This window comes from Nesoenas mayeri (genome assembly GCF_963082525.1).
Source record: "Nesoenas mayeri genome assembly, chromosome: 7".
Lineage (NCBI taxonomy): Eukaryota > Metazoa > Chordata > Aves > Columbiformes > Columbidae > Nesoenas > Nesoenas mayeri.
In genome coordinates this window covers 5,668,944-5,692,144 of record NC_137551.1, presented here as the reverse complement: position 1 = coordinate 5,692,144, position 23,201 = coordinate 5,668,944, and the positions used below count along the sequence as shown (strand labels likewise).

At 40.2% G+C, this 23,201-nt stretch overlaps 1 protein-coding gene across 1 annotated transcript in view; it reads left to right on the top strand.

Moving 5' to 3' along the window:
• The window catches only part of TET1 (tet methylcytosine dioxygenase 1), a gene marked incomplete at its 5' end in the record, with an annotated part of 53,410 nt that overhangs the window by 2,357 nt on the left and 27,852 nt on the right, over positions 1–23,201 (top strand). Inside the window, 4 exons of the mRNA XM_080347798.1 lie at positions 6,135–6,185; positions 18,275–20,801; positions 22,049–22,139; positions 22,741–22,834. Coding sequence (XP_080203924.1) covers positions 6,135–6,185; positions 18,275–20,801; positions 22,049–22,139; positions 22,741–22,834 — 2,763 coding nt within the window. The remainder of the gene's footprint in view (positions 1–6,134; positions 6,186–18,274; positions 20,802–22,048; positions 22,140–22,740; positions 22,835–23,201) is intronic.

The following is a 23,201-nucleotide window of genomic DNA, read 5'->3' as shown; positions in this document are numbered from 1 at the left end:
TCAATTTAGTTAAAATAATTTGCTTGTGATGACAGATTTGGCGGAAATAAATTTAAGAGCTTTCAGACCAGACTGTAGCTGCATTTTCCCCTTTCTCATCTCTCTGCCTTTCTAATTGTCTGTTCTTCTGTTTCTCTCATTTCACTTCTGCCTGTCCCCTTTTGTCTTTTACCACATGCCCCATACATACTTTACTTTCTTTTTCTGTGTTTCTTACTCATTTTTCTGATCCATCAGGCTTTTATAACCCAGGTCATTACTTTTGGAACAAAGAGGAGGGGAAAAGACAGTCTGTATGCCCCTGTGATAACAGCACTGACCTTCTGAGAGATTTCAGTTTCAAGATCAGGCTTTAAATCAGGTAAGTAGGGAGTTGAACGTAGATTTCCCACATCCCAACTGAATTGTCTGCCCTCTGAGCTGCAGAGTTAGCCTCTGCGCTGCTGTGTCCTGCTGGAAATCTGCTTTGTGTGATCCTACAGCACCTGAGCCATGGAGAGGGAGAGATGCTGTCTCGGTAGTTAAGTTGGTGGGACATTTGCCTTGGGATGTGGGAAACTGAGGTTCAGGTCTCTGCACTTGTGTGTACTCTGAGTGGAGCAGCTCATGCTGGGGAGAATGCACCTGCAAAATGCTTCTCCAGAGCAGTTTCATTAAAATGGTGTGTTCTTACAGCAGGTAGAAATTCCTGTCTGCTGTGGAGATCTCAGGAGACCTCCTGTTGTCACTGCTCTGCCCTGTGCTTACCAGGGTTTGCAGAGAAGTCTATGCTCTTTTTAAGGCAGGCAAGCAGAAAGAAAAGTCGTGTAGCAGTGAGGGGATATGATATATTCCCCTTTGTGGGGGAAGTATATTTGAAGTTGTAATGGTTAAGGAAGTAGGTTTAAACAGCCTGGCTCTGAGTTCATTCAGAAACCTCTTTGTGTCTCAGCTGCTCTGAAATGCTCTTAAAAAGAAAAAAAAGTGAGGGGAGGGACAGCTATAAGGTGAGTTAAGGTATGTATTAAAACAGTAGGGCTGATAGAGACCGATCCTGACTCCATAGAGCAAAAGAGTAATGACATTATGTCCTTTTGTATATTTAGTCAGTGGGATTGAAGAAGCTCATGGGAGAGAATCAGTGGAGTTGAGGTAGGAAGTGATCTAAAAGCCGTGTTCTAAAACAGGGTTTGGCAGGGTCGGTGAAAGGAACCACTCCAGCTTTTCTGTAAACCTTTGTTCTCCAGGCTAAACATACTTCTGTTCTTGTTGCTCAGGCTGACCTTCTCTTTGCAGATTAGCTTTGCCCCTTCACCTTTGTCCTCTTTGGGTGCTCCTTTTTCTTTCTTTATGAGACATTACTTGTTTTTATTATTTTCTTTGGTGGCTTTTTTTTCTTTGCTTTTATTTTATTAAACTGGTCCCATTTTGTACAATGCATGTATAACTGCACCAGAGGCCTCCATTTCTTGTTAAATTTCATATAAAGTTTAGAGTACTGCTTGGAGGAAATGAAGTATTCCTGACAGTTAAGAACATGTAAGGTATTTTCTTATAAAATTGTATTTGAATGAAACTTGATGCCTTTTCAGATATTTCTAAAAGGAAGCCTTGCCTCATTTGTAACCTCTCAAAACTCTGCCATGAGAAAATAAGAGATGAAAGTATTTCTACAAGGTAGATATGTGAGGAGAGATCTTAAAAGATGTTGAGATACAGGGGCAGATGTTGGGGGATGAGAAACACTTGCTCTGTTCAGCAGCTGTCCTTTAGGTAAGATTGTAGCACTCAGAAGGGTTTTTTCTCATTCTCCCATTGTGTTTTCTCAAACTGGTAGGACTGGGACTGCAACAACTGGGACTTCTCTGACAGTAACGTGTTTCAAATAGAGGGCAGCTGGGGAAAAACCAAAACTGTAGGTCTCTGTCCATGGTATAGAAAGTGAATGTAATAATTGAGGTTGTCCTAGGGCTTTTTTTTTTTTTTTTTTTTTTTTTTTTTTTTTTTTTTTTTTTTTTTTTTTGCAAGTCATGCATCTCTCTCATGTTGGTGGAATGTCTTTTTTGGAGGTGATTCACTGGGAGGAAGGTGTAAGGGGATAGACATGCTCTGCATGACCACAGCTTGAACATCGGTGGTTTGCTTTAATGGGAATTATCTCTTCTCATTCTAACTAAACAATGCAAAAGTGACGATGAAGTCAGTGAGGGTTATGTACGTTAAATAGTTGTAGGATAGCCGGTGCAGGCGTTTGTAGTCCATGTGTGCTATTTAAAAAAGACGTGTTGGTTTTCCTTAAGAATATATATGGATTTACAGTTACAGCAAGTACCGCCTGGCAGAAGCTGTAAGTACAGACTCAAGTGTATATTCCAACAAATATGCCCATGTATGCACAAGCATTCAACCCTCAGAGAGTATCAGTTGCATTTTTGGAGCTGGTAGTAGCTCTGTTACTGTTACTTTCATTAATTCACACACAATCCAGATAAAGATTTGAAAACTACTTTGGACTTGAAAAATACCACTTAAAAATAATGTCCACATAAACCTTCAGTGATACTTCACATTGCTGAAGGTAATGGGTTTTGCAGGAATGTGACATCTTGAAAGTCTGGATAAAGCGTTTTGGGCTTGAGTTCCCAGCCCCTGCGTGTAGCAGTATTGCTATATGCAATGCCGTCTTCCTGAGTGATTCACACCATGGCTGTTTGCTTTGGAGTTGGCAAAGAAAAATCCTAAAATATATGGGGGGAAAAATTTTTTTGCATACTGAAATTTTTGAAAGAGCAGCCTTGGAGGGTTTGAGTTTGCATAGATAAGAGTGTGATGCTTCCACATTCTTGTCTTGTCTGTTGTTTTCTGACATAGTATATCCGTTACTGAAGGCTATTTCACAGCCTTTTCTGTTTTCTACCAAAAAGCATATTTAATTTGAAGAAGCGGTCTGCTTTGCCGCCACCGTATGGGTCCCGTGCATTAAGTCCACCTGGATGCATTGCAGAGTGGGGTGGGGATTTCTGAGGCTTTAAAACCACCCTGTAGATAGGAAGTGCTTGCCACGGTACCTGTTGTAGGGTCCTGCCTGGGCCAGGAGCCCTCTTGAGGTGAAAGCATCTGCTGGCAAGAGCTTCAGCTCATGTTAGGTAAGGTACTGCTAATGGTTTAGTGGGAGCTGGAGTCAACAAATGGGAAAAAATCAGGTCACCAGGTGTAAGTGCACTGCATTAGACAAGGTGTCTCGAGACGTCTTATTTAATAGCTGTAATCTGAGTAACATGGAAATATTAAATAACAATCAAGGCCTGCTTGCTTGTGGGTTTTTAACATGCTGCCAAAACCCCAGACATATTTAAAAAGGATGCCGCAATTGAAGTTTGTTGGGAACCTTCCAGTAAGCAGTTCTTTGAATGGAAAATGCTGATTTAACAAAGCTTTTGCAGCTACTATCTGTCTTGATCCAATTATTTTTGGGGGGAAGTTTCTCAAGATTCCAAATGAAATTTCAGCTTAAAAACGTGAAAAGGGGGAGAGAGGGTTATCAGAACAGCTCGGTGGTTGGGACACTTTGATGCAGACCAGGGCCTTGAACTTTGGTCTCCCATATCCCATCTGTCTCTTCTTGAACTTTTGAGAGGCTTGGTCTGCTTTTGGAGCACAACCAAATGTTGAAATCTCAAAAAAAAAAAAAAGCAAAAAGCAAAATAGAATTCTTGTTTTCTAGCCAGACCTAGTTATAATCAAGAAATTTAAACTTTGTGGTATTTATTTTACAATAGACTCCAGAATTCTTTAAGCCAGTTCTATTTTAAAATAAGTGCACATAAAACACTCCTCTTGAATATGATTCTTGCGAGTTTTGTAAGGGGATAGCACGTGGGCTGGAGGGGTTTGTTACTGGGTGCCCAGGATGAGCAGAGCTGTGTGCAGGGAGTTGGGGTAGTGCAGTTTACTCTCATTTTACACACGTGTGCTCCATGGATGTGTAAAATAATTACAACTCGCACTCCTTTGTCGTTCTCTGTGATCCTGGGTGTGGACTATAATGCAGCCTAAATCACAGGTAAACTGGTTAGTTTAGGGTCTAGTTACTTTCAGAGTGTGTGTTTAAAAAGTTGCCTACTCACTGCTGGTTATTTTCTGTGCCAGTTGTTACAGCTTTTACAGAGAAATTTTTATTTGAAGAGGTTTTTTTTCCTTTCTTGCATATGAGGACCCATCCTAATGGGAGGGTAAACTGCCTGACTAACAAGGAAACCTGAAACTCCTGCTGAAGTGCTGTCCAGTGCACGCAACAACTTGGGGGCTCAATCGGAACACTGGGCCTTAGGTTTCCAAGCAAACAAAATAAATATGATTTTTAATAGTTTTCTGGACTGTAAAGCATCTTAAGTAGCCAAAACTGCAAAGAAGAATCAGATTACAGAGTGTGTGTACCTCTCTTGTTTTTATTAAGCTTAAAGACTCTTGTAGACTTGTGTTATTTAGGGAAGACATTACAGATCAGTAGTTTTGTTTTACCTGATCCTAAATCCTGTTTAATATAGTTCTCTGGTGCAGCAAGTTAGGAGCTTGAATTGGAAGGGAGCATCAGACAACAAAAATGAGCAGCAGCTTTGCCTTGCGTTTGCTGCAGAGTGAGTGGTGTCCACATTCGGGCATTGGCACCACTTGAGTGATTTGCACCAATAACGGGTCAGGAATTAACACTTATAATTTAGCAGTAGATAAAGAAAAGAATTTTTTATTTTAGTCTGTAGCTGCTGAAAAGATGTTCTTACAGTTTTTTCATGGCCAACTTTGTTTTACGTGTCAGCTGCAAATTGTTCCAGTAAATGGTTCAGTGATAGTGGGGTGTTACATTTGTGATTTGTGAGATTCGTGATTTGTTACCCAATGTCTGCCATATGTAAGGGCTCAGTGTGCGAACTGTGGTAGTGCTGTGACCCTTCCATCCTCCTTTTGTCCAAATGAACATTTTAAGCAGGTGGAGATGTGAGAAAATGATTGCATTTGATGTTTATACGGTGGCCGGTTCACATGGTGATGTTTGCAGCAAGATGCTTTGCTGGGAGCGGCAGGGATGGGTGCAGACGGAACTGTTATCTTGTGCGGGTTGCTGGCAGCAGGTGATGGTGGGCAGGTCTGTGTGAGCTGGCTGGTTGTAGAGCCCGGGGCATGCGGGGCTCCTGGTCCCAGGCAGCGTTTTTGGAGGGGGCCAGTGCCTGCTGCACAACGGTTCCCTTGGCTTGGGCCAGATGCTGCAGGCTGCCTGGGACAGCAAGGGAAGTGACCCTTCCTCGTTTCCACTCGTTCCAGGGTGAGCGGGGGGCATCCTGGGGAGCTTCACCAGCCGGTGTCTCCCCGCCTCTCTGCCCCGGGGGACCCCGTTTGTTGCACAGATCGCCCGGCCCCGTCCAACGCTTCGCTGCCTGTGCACACGTGCGGGTGCGCGCACGCACACGTGCGCCTCTGCACGTGCGCGGGGGCCGCGTCCTCGCCTGACCCCGCGGCCTCGGCGGAGCCCGCGCGCGCCGGGCCATGCACGCGCCTGTGCGCGGCGGCGGCTCCGCGTCCGCCCTGCGCAGCAAGTCCGTGCCGTTTCTTGTCGGCGGCCGCCGCGGCGCCCGCACAGGAGCCCCTTTGTTTGCGCGGGGCCGGCGGGAGCGCGGGAGGAGGCCGGGGGGTGGGGGAGAACGCGCCGCGCGCTGCGGGTCTCAGCCGCCCCCCATTGGCTGGGGGCCCGGCCCGCGGCTCCTTGCGCCGGCAGGCGTGCGCGCGTGCGGGGAAGGCGGGGGGCGGGGCGCGGCGCGCGCGGCCGCCTGCAAGCCGCACGAGGCTCGCGCCCGCGACGCCGCCTGGAGGAGGGAGGGCGCCGCTGCGGCAGGAAGCAAGATGGCGGCCCGGGGGGCGCCGCTGTGAGGAATGCGGGGCGGCAGCGGGGCCGGCTCCTGGGGGCGGCGGGGCCTCTCCCCTCGGCCCTCTCTGTGTGGCGGGGTGGCGTCAGAGGGGCCGCGTAGAGCCGCCGGCCGCCCGCTGAAGTGCCGCATGTAAAGCATTCTGGGTATTTGAGCCATATTGCAGTTTGATAATAAAAAATCGGAGGTGTCTGCCTTTGTGACCACAACTTATTCTGCAATTTGATGTTTTTTTAGGTTCTAACTGAAAACAAAAGGCCTCAGAGGAGGAAGCAAAGAGTTTTAAAGGTAACCAATGATTGCTTTAATGTTTATCTCCTCCTGTTTTAAGCAGCATTTTCTTGTCATGTAGCTGAGGAAGCCGAAGGGTTAAACCTCTGGGAAGAGGCGCTTTCCAGCTATTCAGGAGACTGGCTAATTTTAAAAGCACAGAACATGTTAACATGTTCTTTTTTTTCCTTCCTCTTTCTCTCCAGCATGTTGTATACATATTTGAATCTTTCTGCACAAGTCTACAGACCAAAAGTTTGGTTTCCATTGCAATGAAGATTCACTTTTAATTTCCTCTATTCCTAGTTTCTTGCTTTCAAAGGTAACAGTTGAATCTTGGTGAGGCTTTTAGTATACAGATTTTATGGTGTCTGAAATTTAATGTGAGAAGATAATGCAAATCAAATAAATAGAAGTGGAAATTTTATGCATATGTTAGTGTAGTTTTGATTTCTTTTTTCCTTTGAACTTTAGAACACTTCAAGTGAAACTGAAAATCTGTAAACTTACACCAGCCTTCAGTTTCACGTGGTAACAGGTTTCTTCCAGGTTTTTAAGATGGCTATCTTTCATGGTAACAAAAGATTGCTGTTTCAAATGGAAATGCTTTGGTTTTTAGAGCAAAATACAGACTTGCTACACTCATTAAAAAAAAAAAAAAAAGTAACTAGTAGCACATCGATATTGCATCTTTTGTTTAGTCTTTAGAATATTTTGAATAGAAGTTATTAATTGTGTTGCAAACTGGCGTGTTAGAGGATGGATGGTGTGTGTAACATGAAGCTAAGAAAAATGAGAAAAAAATGTGTTCTTAAACTATGTTGAACTATTATGTTTTTTCTAGCTAAATGTAATACAAGGTAGTTTAGTATTGTTTCAGTACATTAAAATTTCAGAAGTTCTTTGACAATAGTGGATTTCATAAACGTTGAACATAGTGTAATTTTATTTGAAAACTTTCCAGTTTCCTATCAGTTTTGTCATCACTGTTACTCATTACATAAACTTACTTAAAAGAGTTAGAGTTTTGTAAGACAATGCAAATTTAAAAGTTAAAGTTGGGCAAGGAGCAGATAACCTGTTTGACTTGCAAGTACGACCAACCTCAAGGGTGTCTGTCTCTTCATGTGTGCGTAGTAGTTCAAACCAGCTCCCTGTGTGCTAACAGTAATTGCCATTGTACAACGCTAGCAAGTATGGTTTTTTTTTCTTGCATCAAATAAATAAATTAATTAAAAATTAGCATTTGTCATTAAATCATGGATATACTTCTAACTATTCATTTTAATTACTTCTGCTTTTGTAACAGCGCACAGGTGTAGTTAAAACTTCAACGTGTGTTCTTTCTCTGTGTTGTGTGGATTGGTTGATAGTAGTGTGCAAAATGACTGTGAGTAGTTTATTTTTGTAACATGGAATTGGTATGACGCCTGTCAAAGTGTGAAAAATCTTTTTTTGGAGGTTGGTAGCTGGATATGTTGTACCAGTCATCTGTCCACAATGGGGGTTCATGGTAGGTCTTAAGAGTTTTCTCTTTGAGTTCATTTCGCCAGTGTTTCTGGTTTGATGGCAGAGCAGGTTGCAATGAAATATGATGCTGTTGTTCCTCTGCTTCCCAAAAAGCCTTCTGCAGAGGTTTTTTCCCTTGGCTCTTAAATGGCAAAGGGTTTTCTGGTTTTGTGTATGTGCGTACTATCCTACGTTAGTCACTGGACTTGTGTTGGTCTGTGGTATGACTTCTACTTTGTTGAATTGATTCTGCAACATTTCTTCTTTGGTTTTAGATATTATTTGTGTTTTCTAGTATTTATTTTTTGGTGCTGAAGTGTTTTCCGTAAGAGTTTGTTTGCACCCACCAAGTAAGGTGTGGTACATCTGAAGGTATCTCATGAAATGTCTGGGTTTGGGTTGGTGGGGATTTGGAGGGGAGGAGGGAGGTTGGTCGTCTTGAGTTATGTTGCAGTTCCCTGTTACCTGCAGTAAACTTAAAAAAAGCTGCATAATTTGTAGACTTTTTTACAAGGGCATTTTTAGAAATATGACATTCTGGTATGTTGACTTTCTTAACCTGGCTTCTCTTATTGATGGGACTGCTACGTAAAGTGGAATTGTTTTATCTCTTGACTTATAACTTTAACATTTGGTTTAATGATCAGGAATGATTGAGGGCATCTGACCAGTGAGACTTTTGAAGTTTTAACAGAATAATTTTTTCTTTGTATTTTGCTTCAAATAGCATTGTAATTTTTTTTTTTTTTTTTTTTTTTTTCCTTCCAGTAATACATAGAATTAGTGTTTTTCTCATTCTCTTAAGTTTTTGTAGATGCACGTTTATTTACTTGGAGGGCTAGCACTCTTTCTAACTGTTCTTCTTAGGACCAGCATATTTTCTAATTCTTCTGTATAGGATGAAAATAAGTAGTGCTTTCCTGTTGAAAACAGATCGGACAGATATAAACATTAAAAGTGATATATACTATTATACTCTACCTTTCATTTACTGTCTGTCATTTTCCACACTTGTGTTTTAGTGCTTCTTTCTGGTTATTGTAGGAGGAGTCACTTAGGAAATTCTTCTGCAGCATAAATACTGTATTAGGTTCCCCATGTTTATTTTGAAAGAACATCTGAAATATTAATCACTTCTAGCAAGCAAATGCTCATTGAATAGAGAGTCTTTGTGAGTTCATAGTAATGGATACTAAGGAAGGAATGTACTCATGGTTTTTCTTACTGCTTGTGTTTTCTCTAGTTAAGCAGACACTTCTTTAATTTTATTCTTGATAATGGAAAGTCCTTATAGAAGGGATTCATACTTAAAAATTAATTTGTCTGCATTTCAAAAGGCATATTATACCCCCTTCCGCACTTACTGTCATTTTCCTTTTGGCCATTCAGCAGTGTTTTCACTTGGTTTGGGCAGCGCACTGCACCTCTCCTCAACACTGGGGAGAAGTTTGCAGTCATGTGCAGGTTTATTAACACAGAACTCAGGAGAATGGGACAGCTGAACATGATACTGTCAGGGAAATGTACAGTTATCAGGTATAGACAGCAGTGGCACCAGTGAGGAAACCTCCCACAGATCAGGTACAGCTTGAGAAGGACAGTCTGTGATCTTTCTAGTGAGTGCTGTGAGGTCAAGGGTGCTGTTTGGGTGCCTGCAGATGTTTGCTGCATTGATGGAGATTTTTAAAAAAAAGAAAAAGGAACAGACTGTGAGAGAGATCCAGAATAATATATGCAGTGCTAAGTGAGTATTATAGCTGCACGCACATTCTTTGTTCTCTGACTGATTCTGTTTGCGTGTTTATGCATAAACACTATAATGGTGATGGTGTGTGGCCAGTGAAGTGCCAGTGGTGCCCGCTAACTCTGTAAAATTGTTCAGTTTAAGCCAAATGAAAGCCAGAGATGACTCAGTATCTAGAACTGTTGGTTTGTTTATGAACATCATATTAGAAACCCTGAAAGTTTCATTTCCATCAAAGCTACAAATATATACTTGAACACTTTCCTAATTTTACTCCTCTGCACATACAAAGCATAGTATTTTTTTCAAAAACAACTTGAAAATACAAAGTTAGTTTGGCAGACCTGCTGTTACCCTTTTATGATGCCATTTTAGTTCTGCTGCTTAAGGAAATTAAAAATACACCTTTTTATTCTTGATCATATATATGTTAACAAGAGTTAAACTAACTGCTACTGTTCATGACAATACTTTGAGTGAGCATGGATTTAACTGAATTTGAAATCTATTCTAAATTATGGTGGATATTTTTAGTGCAAAATATCTGCCAGAATATTTAGCTGGAATAAATAAAATTTTATTACTTTTTTCCCCCCACTTTTAAAATAAGATATGAGCCAGTTAATGGATGGAATTGCAGTGCAGTGGAATTTTACAGAGGAAGAAGACAGAACAGTGTTAATACATTAGAAAGGATGTTGTCCAGACAGTTACCTTATTCTTTGTGTTTTTAAGGGGACATTGTCACCTTGAGATGTATTTATTCAGTAAATACACCTTAAAATTGCTTTGAGTACTGGTTGAAAGTGTCTGCCTGTTTCTTAATATGCCTTTTTACTCCCTTTTATTGATAAGGAGAGTTTATTTTTGGTATGTGAGTAGCCTACATAAACTTTTAAAAATAAGTAACTTACCTGTTAACTTAGTTTTTTTAAAAAAAATCTGTGTTTCTTTTTTAAAGAAATGTTCTTCTAGTTTTGACTTTTCAAGCTAGGTGTGTGTCTGTCTAAATGGGATTCAATTTTTTTTTTTGTTCTTGATAGGTTCATGCACCCCACTTGATGTGAGCAGGCATGATCAGGGCTGTAATGTAGTTGCATGCTTCCACATGCAAACTTTCCAGCACTTCCACAAGAATGCGCTCACGTGAACATAAGAAGCACTCCTGTATTTTGTTTGTACAGTACTGCTGAGACTACTCATGTATGTAGACATTTTTTTAATGGACTTGTAACAAAGAAGGCTGTTGTAAATGGTCTGTAAATTATTAATCTTACTCTAGTAATTTTCTAGTCCTTAATTTTTCCAGCCGGTTTCTGGGGGAGTTGAAGCCTCTCCCTTGTCGACTTTCTCCTGCGATAGGACGCAGAAATGCTCCGTCGCTTCAGTGCTGCTCCCTCTCCTGTCCACCACCTCCTCCTCAGGACCCCGTGCTGCTTCCTCAACAAGATTTTTATATTTAGTGTTACTGAGTACAAGGAAGTTACTTTAGTAGATAGTACTGCAGCAGACTTCCACATTGACATTAGTAGAAGCCTCACCTATGTAGAGACCAAAAGATTTAATTCCTACTAAACCAAATTTGTAATTATAGGATTTTGCTTAGGAGGTAAGAAGAATCCATGCATTCTTACAAAGGTGTTTTCTTTTTAAATGTCAAATACATGGGATTTAACCAATATCAAGAAAAAAGAAAACAGGAATAATGTATAAGGAACTAACAACAATCACTTTTCATTAACTTATGTAGAATTAGTATATAGAATATATTTGGCTATCCTTGTCCTAATAGCTTTAATGTTAAGCCTTTTGGAATATTTGGATTTTTCAAGGCTGACTTAAAATTGAGTGGTTTGTGTCTTGACTGAATTCCTTTTTTAATCAGTATTTTGTTGGTATTGTCTGTATTATATCATAATTTGATACTCTGTAGTAGATTGATGCTATACGTTTAATTTACCTAAAATATAAATTTTGCTGAACTTGTGAATAAGAGGAAAAATTTCTGTATATTTAAAAATGTAAAGCATTTTCTTTTGTGACATTCGGTCACTGTCTGAATTGTGCAGTGCAAACACCAGTGTTGCAGTGCTGCTCCAGGACAACGTTGCTGTGATTCCAGTATGGGAATGAGAGTTGGTGTTCCTGTGGAGAGAAAGTGGAAGTTACATACAGTGTGAATTCCACTTTGAGCTTTATTTAAAACCATAGGTGTGCTGGCTCTAGTAGAGACAGAAGAGAAACATCGGTTGCCCTTCTATAGGCTTTTTTTTTTCCTCATGAGAATAAGCAAAACATAGAGATGCAAAATCCTCAATACTGCTGCAGCCTTGCAGCTTGGTGGCTTAAGTAATCAGCGTGATTGTTTTTCTTTCTTTTATCTGATTTACCTTTAGCTGTTCCTCTGACATACCTGTCCACAACTTTTCTATTGCTAAAGAGTAGTAGTTATTCCTTTTAGTCTTGTGGCTCCTCATCAGCTTTAAGACCAGGCTAGAATATACCCATAATATATAGATGTTTAGATTTGTTACAATGTGTATTTGGGACCTGTGCTGATATTTCAGAGTGAGGGACAAATGAGGCATATATGTGTGTGAGGGCTGGTTAGTGCTGTTAACTTACGGTTGTGTGTGTATCCGAGAGCAGCTACCAGTATGTAGCAACTTGTAAATAATATAGTTGGTTGTGCAACACATGGTTAGACACTTAAACTAAATTAAGGCCCTAAATTAAGGAGTTTAGTATCTTCCTGATTAGATTATAGGACTGGCAATGTTATGTGGTTACCTTAGCAGTTCAGATCTTTTCTGCACTGGAACTGTAGGAAAATTATTAACTTACCAGTTTGCTTCACATCCTGAGAGGTAAGGCTGTATCAGTGTATTGGGGTTAAGGATCGTGTTTTAGAAGTACTTCAAAGAACTTGAATTTAAAAATTCCCGTGGGTGAAAAGTGCACCAAAGCACCCAACAACATGCTTAAAAGATTCTTTACATTTCTCTGTCCCACTGCAAGAATGTGCACTGTAGTTCCAGTCCAGACTTCTCTGGCCTCATCTTAAAGTCATTGAGTCCTATTATACTTTTGTCTGCTAGAACAAGGAGCCTTCTGTTATCAGCTTTCTCTTCCACATAGCCACAGTTTGTGGCTTTTCAATTTACTTTGGTAAATTGCAGAGTGGAGAGTGAACTTGAGGCTTTCATTTCAAGATGTTTCAATCCTTTGTCATTCTCATGGTCTTCCAAGCCCTCTCCAGCATATCAATGTCTTACTTGAATTGGGTATGCCAGAACTGGATGCTTTATTCCACTAGCAGGTGCAAAAGTGCCAAGTACAGGATAGAAAACAGCCCATCTTTTCCTAATTATGTTGTTATTTATGCTCCCAAGAATCTCACTAACTGTTTTGGCCATGAAGTTACAATAGGAGTTTCTATACTTACTGCAGAGTTGATTATTGACCATGTTAATATCCTCCTGAAAGGCACTGCTTTCTAAGATGGAAACTTGCGTTTTGGAAATATAGTTCTCTTTGCTTTACAAAGTCATGTTTAGCTGTACTGAAATGTGTGTGGTGCAGCTGGCTTGCCAGTTAATTTAGGAAGCATCATGTCATGTTTTAGTTATTTGCTATTTTTCTATTGGTATTTCACTGTTCTTTAGCATCACTGCTCAAAATGCTATGTATAGCTGTGATCTATTTCCTGAAGACCCCATTACAAACACTGGTGATTCCTCCTTTACAGTTAAGGGCCAGACAGTGCATTCTTAATCCTGTGGTGATGGTGTCATAAATGAGTAGACCACAAGACACAAACTAGATGGTTAAATTTGGAGACTGAATTTCTTTCATCTCTGTATTAGAGTTAAACATTAGGGGAAGGTTGTGTTATGGAATACATGTTGCTGCTGATTGTATCATTTCTCTTTTGTGGCTTTTATTGAGTGTTGTATTTTCCAGAGCTGCCAGTGTCTCTTTGAGTGCTTGGTTTTAGTGTTGAAGACAAATTGTAAATTCAAAACACCAGTAAAAAAAAGCCAAACCAAACCCAAACAAAGCAAAAACCACCAAGCACTATGCTAGTTTATGTTTGCTTCTGTGCCAGAAAAAGTGCTGTAATGTTTGGGGTTATTTTCTTTGTGAACACATCCACTTGTTGGATGCCTGTGTAAGAGAACAGGATGTCCTTCTCTGTATTTTTTCGTGCTTCTGTTTGTAGCTTTCACAACCCAGAGCACAGAGATGTTGGAAACAGTTATTTGAGTTTGTGACTGAAAGCACCTGTGTCCAAGTAGTAATCCAATAAATACACTTCTCTGGGGGTGACCATTTGAAGCCTTTAGAGACAGAATTCATATCTTACAGCTTTTGGTTTTGTTAGTAAGTGCATCCTTTAGGGTCTGATACTGTAGATCCTCTTTGTAAGTGATCTCGCTGAAGTTGTTTCACGAGGTGAGCAGGAGGACTGTGGTAATGGTGTAGAAGAGAAGATGAAGAGAAGAAATTCCCTATGGAGAAACAAGATAAGGAACTTTTCTGGTAGGTGAGCTGCCTGGTGTTTGAAGAACACAGCAAAGAGGATATAGATAGAGATGAAACTGAGAGGGAGAGAGCTAAGCCGTAGTTTGGAGAATGTTCTTTGCTGGTGTCGCTACAGATATATATTAAAAAAAATACTATCAACAAGAGCATACTTTTTAGCTGTTCTAACATCCAGTGTGAAATTTTACCTGTTGTGATGCTCAAGTTGGTGGCTTTAGTGGATTTGATACTCAGGAGCAGGGGAGTTGAGAGGGAGGGGGATCCCAGCAGGAAGGCCTGGGTGTCATGAGTGATCTCTGCCGTGTGTCCCAGGTCACATCATTTTTCTCCGTGTTTGCAGAACCTTTTGTTCCTCTGAGTTTTGGTATAAACCAGCCTCTCTACTGAAACTTCTCTACATCATTTTGAAAAGAGTAGAAGTTTTGATTTCAGTAGCTTCTAAAATGCAGAATTATTACCTGTCCTGTCCCTCAGTCCCATCTGTGAACACTGTTCTCTTGAGAAACCAAGTATCTTATATACGCAGGCTGTGTTACATTAATAAAGGGCCCCAATCTGTTTGTCTGCACAAAGACCTATAGAAAGTGTGCCTTACCTGAGCCACTGTAGAAGTGCAGTATACTAAGAGTACTAAGAGACTGTTTTGTGTGTTATGGTAATTGCTTTCTCCCTCTGCTGAGGTTCCTGGGAACATGCCCCAGGTTGCAGCTTGGCCTGGCCCCTGCTCGGCTGCTTTGCTCTCTGCTGCAGCCTGCTTGGAAACCCTGCTTGGGCAGCAGCTTACAGCATGGTGCTGTTGTCTGTAGTACGGGAGTCAAACATGAAGCAGTGCAGTCTTAAATAGTTAATCCTCAAATTTATTATCTGCATTCGTTTGGGAATGCACAAAAACTTGGCTGTGCCTAGGAGGTGACGTGTGCTTCCCACAGCTTCCCACCTGTGCATTATCCAGTGCGTGGCTTTCTATGTAGCACTCAGCATATGCAACTGTTTCTCCACACCTGTGCTTCTTGTCTCCCTATCTCCTGTCCATACTTTATCTCCTTACCCCTGTATGTTGCCCCTGTACAGTGAAAGTCCTTGATTCCGCTGCATTTCTGCGTGTCCTGGGTCAGAGATGCTAGGGAATAAATTGCACAGGAGTAAAATTGCTGCTGGTTGTCTGCTTTCCTATCTCTTGGTGGAGCAGTGACATCTGACAGTTGGACCATGAATAAAACACCCTGTTTGAATGTTAAATGAAATATGTTTGGGTTTTTTTCCCAGTGTTTCTTGAAAGAAAACTTCTGTTGTAATATTTGAACTCTGAGGAGCTGCCAGCTCTGTGCCAATGTGGAAGGGCATGTGGGGCTGGCTACGTGGCTGCAGATGCTGCAGCAGGATCCAAACTTACCCATTGCACTGTGGTGGAAAAGAAATGCAAAGTGCAAGTGCTTCTCACCCACTCGTCCTTTTAGGTTGACGGATGTTGTGACCTTGGAAGAACTGCCTTTCGGGTCATCCTGGTGCAAGCATTTTTTGATCTGTTGAGAACTGCATTCTTGTGGGGACCTGGGCAGAATCCTGCAGAGAGAGCTATTTAGGGGGATGTGACATTGGTTATCATGTACCTTGTCATGACTTGCTCCCAGAGTCATTTTATCAGTATCAATCTAGGCATGATCTGTTATTTCTGGTTTATGGGAGTGATTGTTTCTGGTTGTGTCCCTTAGTACAATATGTGTTGTTGCCACCTATAGAGGTTTGAAACAAGAGACAAACCTGCTCTCTGTTGTACAGAAGATATGAAAGTGTCTTTAGGGTGGCTTTAGCATTATATTTTGATTGTGAATTGATGTACTCTTTGTATTATCTCAGAGGCAAATTGCATTAAAAGAAAAATTAATACTGCAGCCTGACCCTTTTCAGAATGAAATTATGTGCTTTTCATGTGTGCCAGAAGTATTAGCTAACAGAGTGAATTGGTGTGTGTGTGTATATTTAAGAGATGTCTGGTTGAAGTTTAATACAGCAATGGCTACAGCAGACTCTACTCAACGGTTCCTCTCCTAATAGCACTAACTACTGCAGAGTCTAAGCTCGAGCATGATGTGTTAATGTTTTATGTCTCTAGATAGAGTAGTGCTCTCCTTAATGAGCAAGAGAATAAATTACTTTTGTTGATCTGGTTTATCCTTCACCTTTTCATTACACTTGTGTAAAAGCTTTAAAACTCAATCAGATCAGACTTGAGTGCTCAGCTTCCAGGAATTTTAAGACTCTTGCTTGGAATTTTGAGTCCCGATTCAGGACTTGAAGGTAGGTTGCTCCTAGGTTATTCAGCTGTAAAAGGTTTTTGCTGAGCTATTATTTTTGGTCTACTGGACTTACATTGAGAAGAATCAAATTAGCTCTGCCCCTGCTAGTATGTCTGCATTTCTTCTTGTGTTGAGAAACAATAACTTCATCTATTAAACAGAAAAGGCCACTGGAAAGACTAGTAACAGGAAAGAAAAGGATATTTTTTAGAATTAATTGCAGCTCAGTAAAATAAGAGAAAAAACATCATGCTCAAATGCAAGAAAGTTTGATTTTAAAAAAATATATATCTGATTTAATGATATTTATTCTTTGTGTGGAAAAATAAAATACCCTGTTAACCACAGACCTGCTTAACCACTGTCGTAGATGCCTTAGACATTGCTCAGTGTTCCCCTGGGTCTGTGCATCATTGATTGAAAGTCACCAGGATCCAGGGGAGTTCAGGCTCACAGACCATTAGTCAGTATCTATGTGTAATGAAAAAGCGTTAAATAAGGTATCTTTTTTTCTTAATGTGATTTCCATAGGTTTGACTTAGCTGCAGAGGTGCTGGACGTGTTTTTACATAGCATTTCCATGACAGTTTGTGATGCCTCTCATAGCATCTAGGATGTGCTATGGATTCCCAGGTTGGTTTTTTTGGGAATCAGTTGCGAGGTGAACACTGGGCTCCAGATGGAGCTGGGTCCATATGCCTTGTTTTGCCTGGGGGTTTCTGGCAATTCCATCTCCATCATTATGATTTATCATAAATCTGTCTTGCATTTCTTCTTCAGAGTTATTTTCTCAGAGAAGGTTGTGCACTTCAGTTGATGTGACCACAAAACCATGGCTGATTGTTTTATATTAAATGGGGTGCTATTTTCTGGGAACTTCTAAGATGTACTGTGCCAGTGTATGGTTAATTAACCAGTTGTATTGCTTATATCTGATTTGAAAAACAGTACTGGTTTTCTTGCTAAGTAGAGCTTAAGGCTATGGGTCATTTAAATATCTCTTAGATGTTCCAATAGGATTAAGTACCAACACGGTCTATTGTGACTTATAATTATTTTTAAAAGAAATAAAAATAAAATCTGATTAACATAATAAAAATTGGCTTCCTGCCTTTATTGATGTTTCTGCCGGAGTTCCTCCCTTTTTTTCAACCTAAGTTGCATAACTTACTTTGTATCCATAATACTATCATAAGACCTATATACATATTATTTCCAGGACACAGTATTGTGATGCTGTCTACATTTTGATATTGTTTCAACCACATGAATTGTGTAATAGCAGTGAAGATGAAGAATATATTTAACCAAATATTAGAATTTAAAGTTTACTAAGATGCTGTTAAGGATTGCTTACATGAGACTGTTAGTTACCATCTAAATACAGAAGCTGAACACAGTGTTTAGTGGTTAGCTTTGAGGTGAGCTAAAGTTACTTGGCTTACTATCCATTTTGGCTTAGGTTTTGTCATTTTAAAAAAAAACCTTCAAACTAAGCCTGAAAACCAGCAATTCTTGCTAGAATGTCCAACTGAGTGTTGTATCAGTTTACTGGTTTAGCCAAATTGATGTATTTATACCAAGTTGCTACCAAACTGTCTGTGGTATGAGCTTTTCAATTTCAGTGCTTTGAACTTAAGGGACAGTTTCATTTGCTTACACAAATTCATTAAAAATTGAGTCTTTAGGTCGAATTCTAAATGCTAAGGTCTCTTATCTGTTCATTCATTTCTTTAGTCTTCCCATGACCACCATCAACATGTATGTGTGCTTTCTTCCTCTGCCCCCTCAACAGTGAGGAAAAATAGCTATAAATGTGGGTAGGTCTTTAGGCTTCATGGGTTTTCATGACTTCCTGTTTTTTTTTTTTTTTCGATGTCTGTGCCTGTGCTTAATTGGGATATTCCTCATTAACTGTCAGAGTAGGCTTTAATTGCTGTAAATCTTATGCTTATTTTTAATGCTTTTCAACAGCTGTTACAACAATTTTTTTTATTATTCTTATTTTGTAGGCAAATTTAGAAAACAAACCAGTAAATGGCCGCAGACCAGAACTCATGGAATGCAGTATATGTGGTCATGGTGAAAAATACAGGGTGAAAACAAACCAAACAATACCCGTTGAAAATGTGCAGTCTAAGGAGAAAGAAAGAATGACAGGCTTAGAAGCTGAGAAGTGGACACATAACGAGAAGCCATATTTTGGTGTCCATGTCAATGGAGATATCCATGGAACTGTGACAGGCAACGAACACTTGAAAAACACAGAAGACAGTGAAAGAGCAGTCTCTCCCAGTCAGTTAGCTGAGCCAAAAAAAGTATTTGCACAGACCATCAAAAATGGCATAAAAACCCTACATTATTCACCACCGGAAGCAGTCACTTCACTGAAAAAAATATCTGTAGAGGAAAGGACGGATTTGACAAGCAACTCCCATATGCAATGGATGAAGGGTCCCAATCTGAATAATATAGTAAACACTCTGACAACTGTTGGTTGTGTTCACCCAGAAAAACAAGGAAGTGTGTTAATGAAAGAGGAAAACTGCACTTGCAGCATCTTTGAGGACTCTAAGTCAGTTTTGCAGACAGGTTCCATGTTGGATCTGCAGGAAAGCTTGTGTTGTCCTCCAGTACCTGAAGAGGAAGCACATGGAGGGAAGGACAGCTTTGAAGTACCTGATGCAGAGACACAGCATGAGGACTCTTCCCTCCAGCAGACTTTCTTGTCCCTGATTAAAAACAGAAATTTAACTGTAGAGCAGGTTGTAGCTATCGAAGCTTTAACACAGTTGTCCGAAGCCCCGTTAGAAACAACTTCACCAACTAAAACGGAAAGTACTGATTGTACACAAGAAACAACTTCCAACTTGCTCCATAGTTCTAAAAGGGAGATCTCATCCTCCTTCACATCTGCGTTACAAGAAATCAAAGACACTTACTTACAGAATGAGCAACAGCTCTTGGCTCACTGCACTCACTCGCAGAAGCTGCTCCCTAATAAGGCAGTGTTGTACAATGGCCAAAGTTCAGTTTCTGAATCGCGTGATAAACCTGCCAGTCTGGCTGGTGAGATGTATACATTACAGCTGTCTTCGAGAGATACCAAAACTTTATCTGGCTTAACATCTAATGCAAAGTCATTTTCAGGATATACTGCCAAGAAAAATTATACTCATGATCCAGTTGCCCTTGCACGGTATTGCAATCCTTCATGTAATGCCCAGCAAACGAGTAACAAATTTGAGAGTCTTGGCCAGTTAGAGCAAAAGCCAGCCTGTAATGATTTGAACTTGGAAGGTAGTTCTTTGATTAAGGAAGGAGGAATTCACAGCCAGGATGAAGAGGATGTAGCTACACAACTAACTCAGCTTGCGGCACTGATTGAATCAAACCAGACAAATCCAGAGCAGAAGAATGACATAAAGGCATCACTGCTTAATCTAATATCGCAAGAGAGGCAGCCAAAATATAACCAAGATGTGTTGCAGAAAAAAGAATCTGTGTTTTTTAGGCATAATTATAGTTCCTTACTGTTAAAGCAAAAACAGCCAACAAATAAAAAAGGAAATGCTGTACCATGGAAACCAAGACACAAAAAGAAGCCTCAAGAAGCACGCTATCAACAAAATAATCAAAACCAGCTAGAGCTGTTGTCATGCCAGCATAATGAGTTACAGGACATTTGGATATCATCGAAACTGCATAGCCTCGGTCAAACCATGCCACAGGACTCCAGAATAGCTCCGTCTGAAAAAAAATCTCCAAGAACCAAAGTACAGAGAGCACTGAATCAAAGTACTTTAGCATCACAAGAAAAAACTAGACTATTTCTCCCACAAACACAGATAAAATTTCATAGATGTTTACCTGAGGTACCACAAGAGAAAAAAAGAGATAAGTTTTTTGGCTGTGAAGTAGTGAATGAGCAAATCAAAGCTGCAGGCTCTGGTGACCCACTAGGCATTGATCCACTGAAAAATGAAGCTGTTGCTCGTAACCAATACAGCGACCTGCCCTCCTGTAATCCTCTGGCTGTTTCGCAGTTGAAAACAGCATCCTTTTTGAACAGACCAAGTGAAAACCTACAGATGTTTACAGAAAAATGCAATTCTCAGGTACAGCAAACAGCGAATGTCAGTCAGATGCATCCTTTGCCTCAAACTTTTAACCAGCTGAACCCGAGAGCTAACGAAGTGCGTAGTGAAGACAAAGCCTGCATTCAGCTGGGTGCTGTCAAACAACAAGCAGATCCTAAGTCACAGGTGCTGCCTGTTCCCCGCAGTGGGGCCCAGGTACCAGGTGCTGTTGAAGCTCTCAGGAACATGGAGTGTGCGGGCGAAGTGACGGTCCTGACGTCAACCAGTTTGGGTACTGACCACCCACAGAGCACAGGTGACTCAGGGTGTTCTCCAGCAAAAAACACACTCAGCAGTTTTCTTGAATCGCCTATGAAGTTCCTTGATACCCCTACAAAAAATTTAATAGATACACCTACAAAAAAAGGACAATCTGAATTGCCAACTTGTGACTGTGTTGGTAAGTCTTTTTGCGAACTTTTGACTGTGCCTTTCAGAGGGAGGTGTGTTCGTGTTGCTGCTTTTAATGTGGGGAAGTGTACTTGACACTTTGTTGCAGAAGGATCAGTGTTTCACCCTTAGGAAATGGGAGGAAGTTATTTTTTCCCTTTCTGTGACTTACCTGGTGCTCTTTGGTCCTGCAATGCACAGCAGAAATGAGTATTTTTGGTATTGTAACTGGCAGGTTTAAATTCTCTATTTCAATTTAAACCCAGGAGGAAAAGGTGTTTTTCTGTTTGTTGTTTGGTCATTGCTGAGTTGAGCTCTTTGTGAATTTATCTGCAGTATATCAGATTGTGATTTTTCTGGCCTAGAAGTAGTTTATGCCTGAGATGGGCTGGGCAAAAAATTCCCAGTATGTTGTCATTGTTGCCTTAATGCTGTTAGATAAGCGGCAGGGTGTAGCTGTGGGTGGTCTCATTGCTGTCACTTTTGGTCCTGATGACTCATGTGAGTTGGCCATGAAGAGCCCATGTCAAAGGCTTCTAGATGCCTCTCATCACAGAGAGCAAAGAGAAGGTGGAGTTCAGGTGAGGCCATGTACCTAATAATTGGCCTTGCCGGATGAGATGTCAGACCAAACTCAGTATTGAGGGTTTTGCAGATACAGTTTGTTTGATGGTGTTAGACATACTGTGTTTTCAGACTATCAAAGTGCACAGATGGAAAAACAAGTTAGAGGCTTAAATTGTACACAGGCAGATTGTTTCATCTTTGCTTTAATGTTCTGAAGCAACAGAGTGCTAGTGAAGAGGCCTAGATTATGTTTTCTCTTCTGTAGTATTACTAACAGTTGTGGGTTTTGGTTTTGTGGTGTGGTTTATTTTTTTTTTCCTTCATTTCTTCTTTGTCTAAAATGAATTAATAATGTTTTCCTACCAACAAGGATATTGGGAATCTTAGTCAATACATGCTAACTTCCATAGTGAAAATTTGTAAAGAATGGAAAATATAACTACTGTTAGGATTAATTTATAACATAAAGAAAAAATTCTAGCAGATTAATAGGAGGAAACAAGTACAAAATAATTTCGATGCCTCTGAGGATAAAATGTGTTGTAGTCTTTATTCATTACATTTCAGGGTCAAATTTTATGTACTGTAATTTAATTTGGAAGATGTTTCTGTAAACCATTTCTAAGCTTACTTGTAGTGAGATAAATAAATTTTGTATGTGTCAACTTGATTTTCTCAACCTGCTTACAGAGCAAATTATAGAGAAAGATGAAGGCCCATATTACACACACCTTGGGACAGGACCAAGTGTTGCTGCTGTGAGAGAAATAATGGAGAACAGGTGAGGAAAATGCAGCATTTAATGCTCATAGTATTTTTGACTGTCTAAACAGGAAAGAAGATGAGCTGTGAAAAATAAGGTGCTGTGTTTAGCTTTGTTTTTCCAAACCTTTTGCAGTACTGATTTGTAAAGTGTTTTCCTGTTCAGATGTGCATGAGGAGACACTAGCATTTAAGCTCCAAACTCATATGTATTTCCTGAGCACTTGCAGCTTTAGGGTTGAATTTCAAGTGCAGTGTGCTCTTCGGTGCCACTGAACTCAACAGGAAGGATGGAGATCAGCAGCTGGCAGAATTAGGTTTTCTGGTGTCCTACATCCAAAGAAGCTGTGACAAACTGGATAGAATGGTCACACTAGTGACTAAATACACTAGGATTTACATGCAGATAGCATTTGCTTCCCCAAATAATGCTTCCTTAGTGGTAGAAGCTTGTTATCAGAAGAGAGATGTCCAAAATTACTCTTGGAAATGGGATTTTAAATTTAAAACTATTTTTTTGACATTATAAATATTTTGTTTTCTTGCTTTATTGAAAATGTTTCCTGTTTTCATGTGGTCTTACAGCAGTTTGTTTCACTCCTGAACTTTTTTTAATGCAGGTATGGAGCAAAAGGAAGCGCTGTAAGAATAGAGGTAGTGGTTTATACAGGAAAGGAAGGAAAAAGCTCTCAGGGGTGTCCGATTGCCAAGTGGGTAAGTTTTTATGTTACAGCAGTAAAAATTGTTTTGTGTGGTTTTTAAATATCACATGACGTGCAGTCCTTGATCTTAAATATAATTAATTTTTAATGAAGATCTGGTTCTTCATTTAATTGATTTACAAGTCTGTCTGAATGATGAAGCTAAGGCAATTTTTTAAAATTTAGGATGTGGTGCTATATGTTATGCTGTGGTTTGAATGAGTGTGAAAAATAGGTGCTTAATAGAGCTGATAGAAATTGCCAAATCAAGGGTAAGAAGACCCTGACAGTATTCAAAGTTGGAGTGTTAAGTGAAATATATTATTGGGAAGTGTTGAAGAAAGACAAGAAGGGGATGGTTCCTTGGGAGAGTTAAAAAA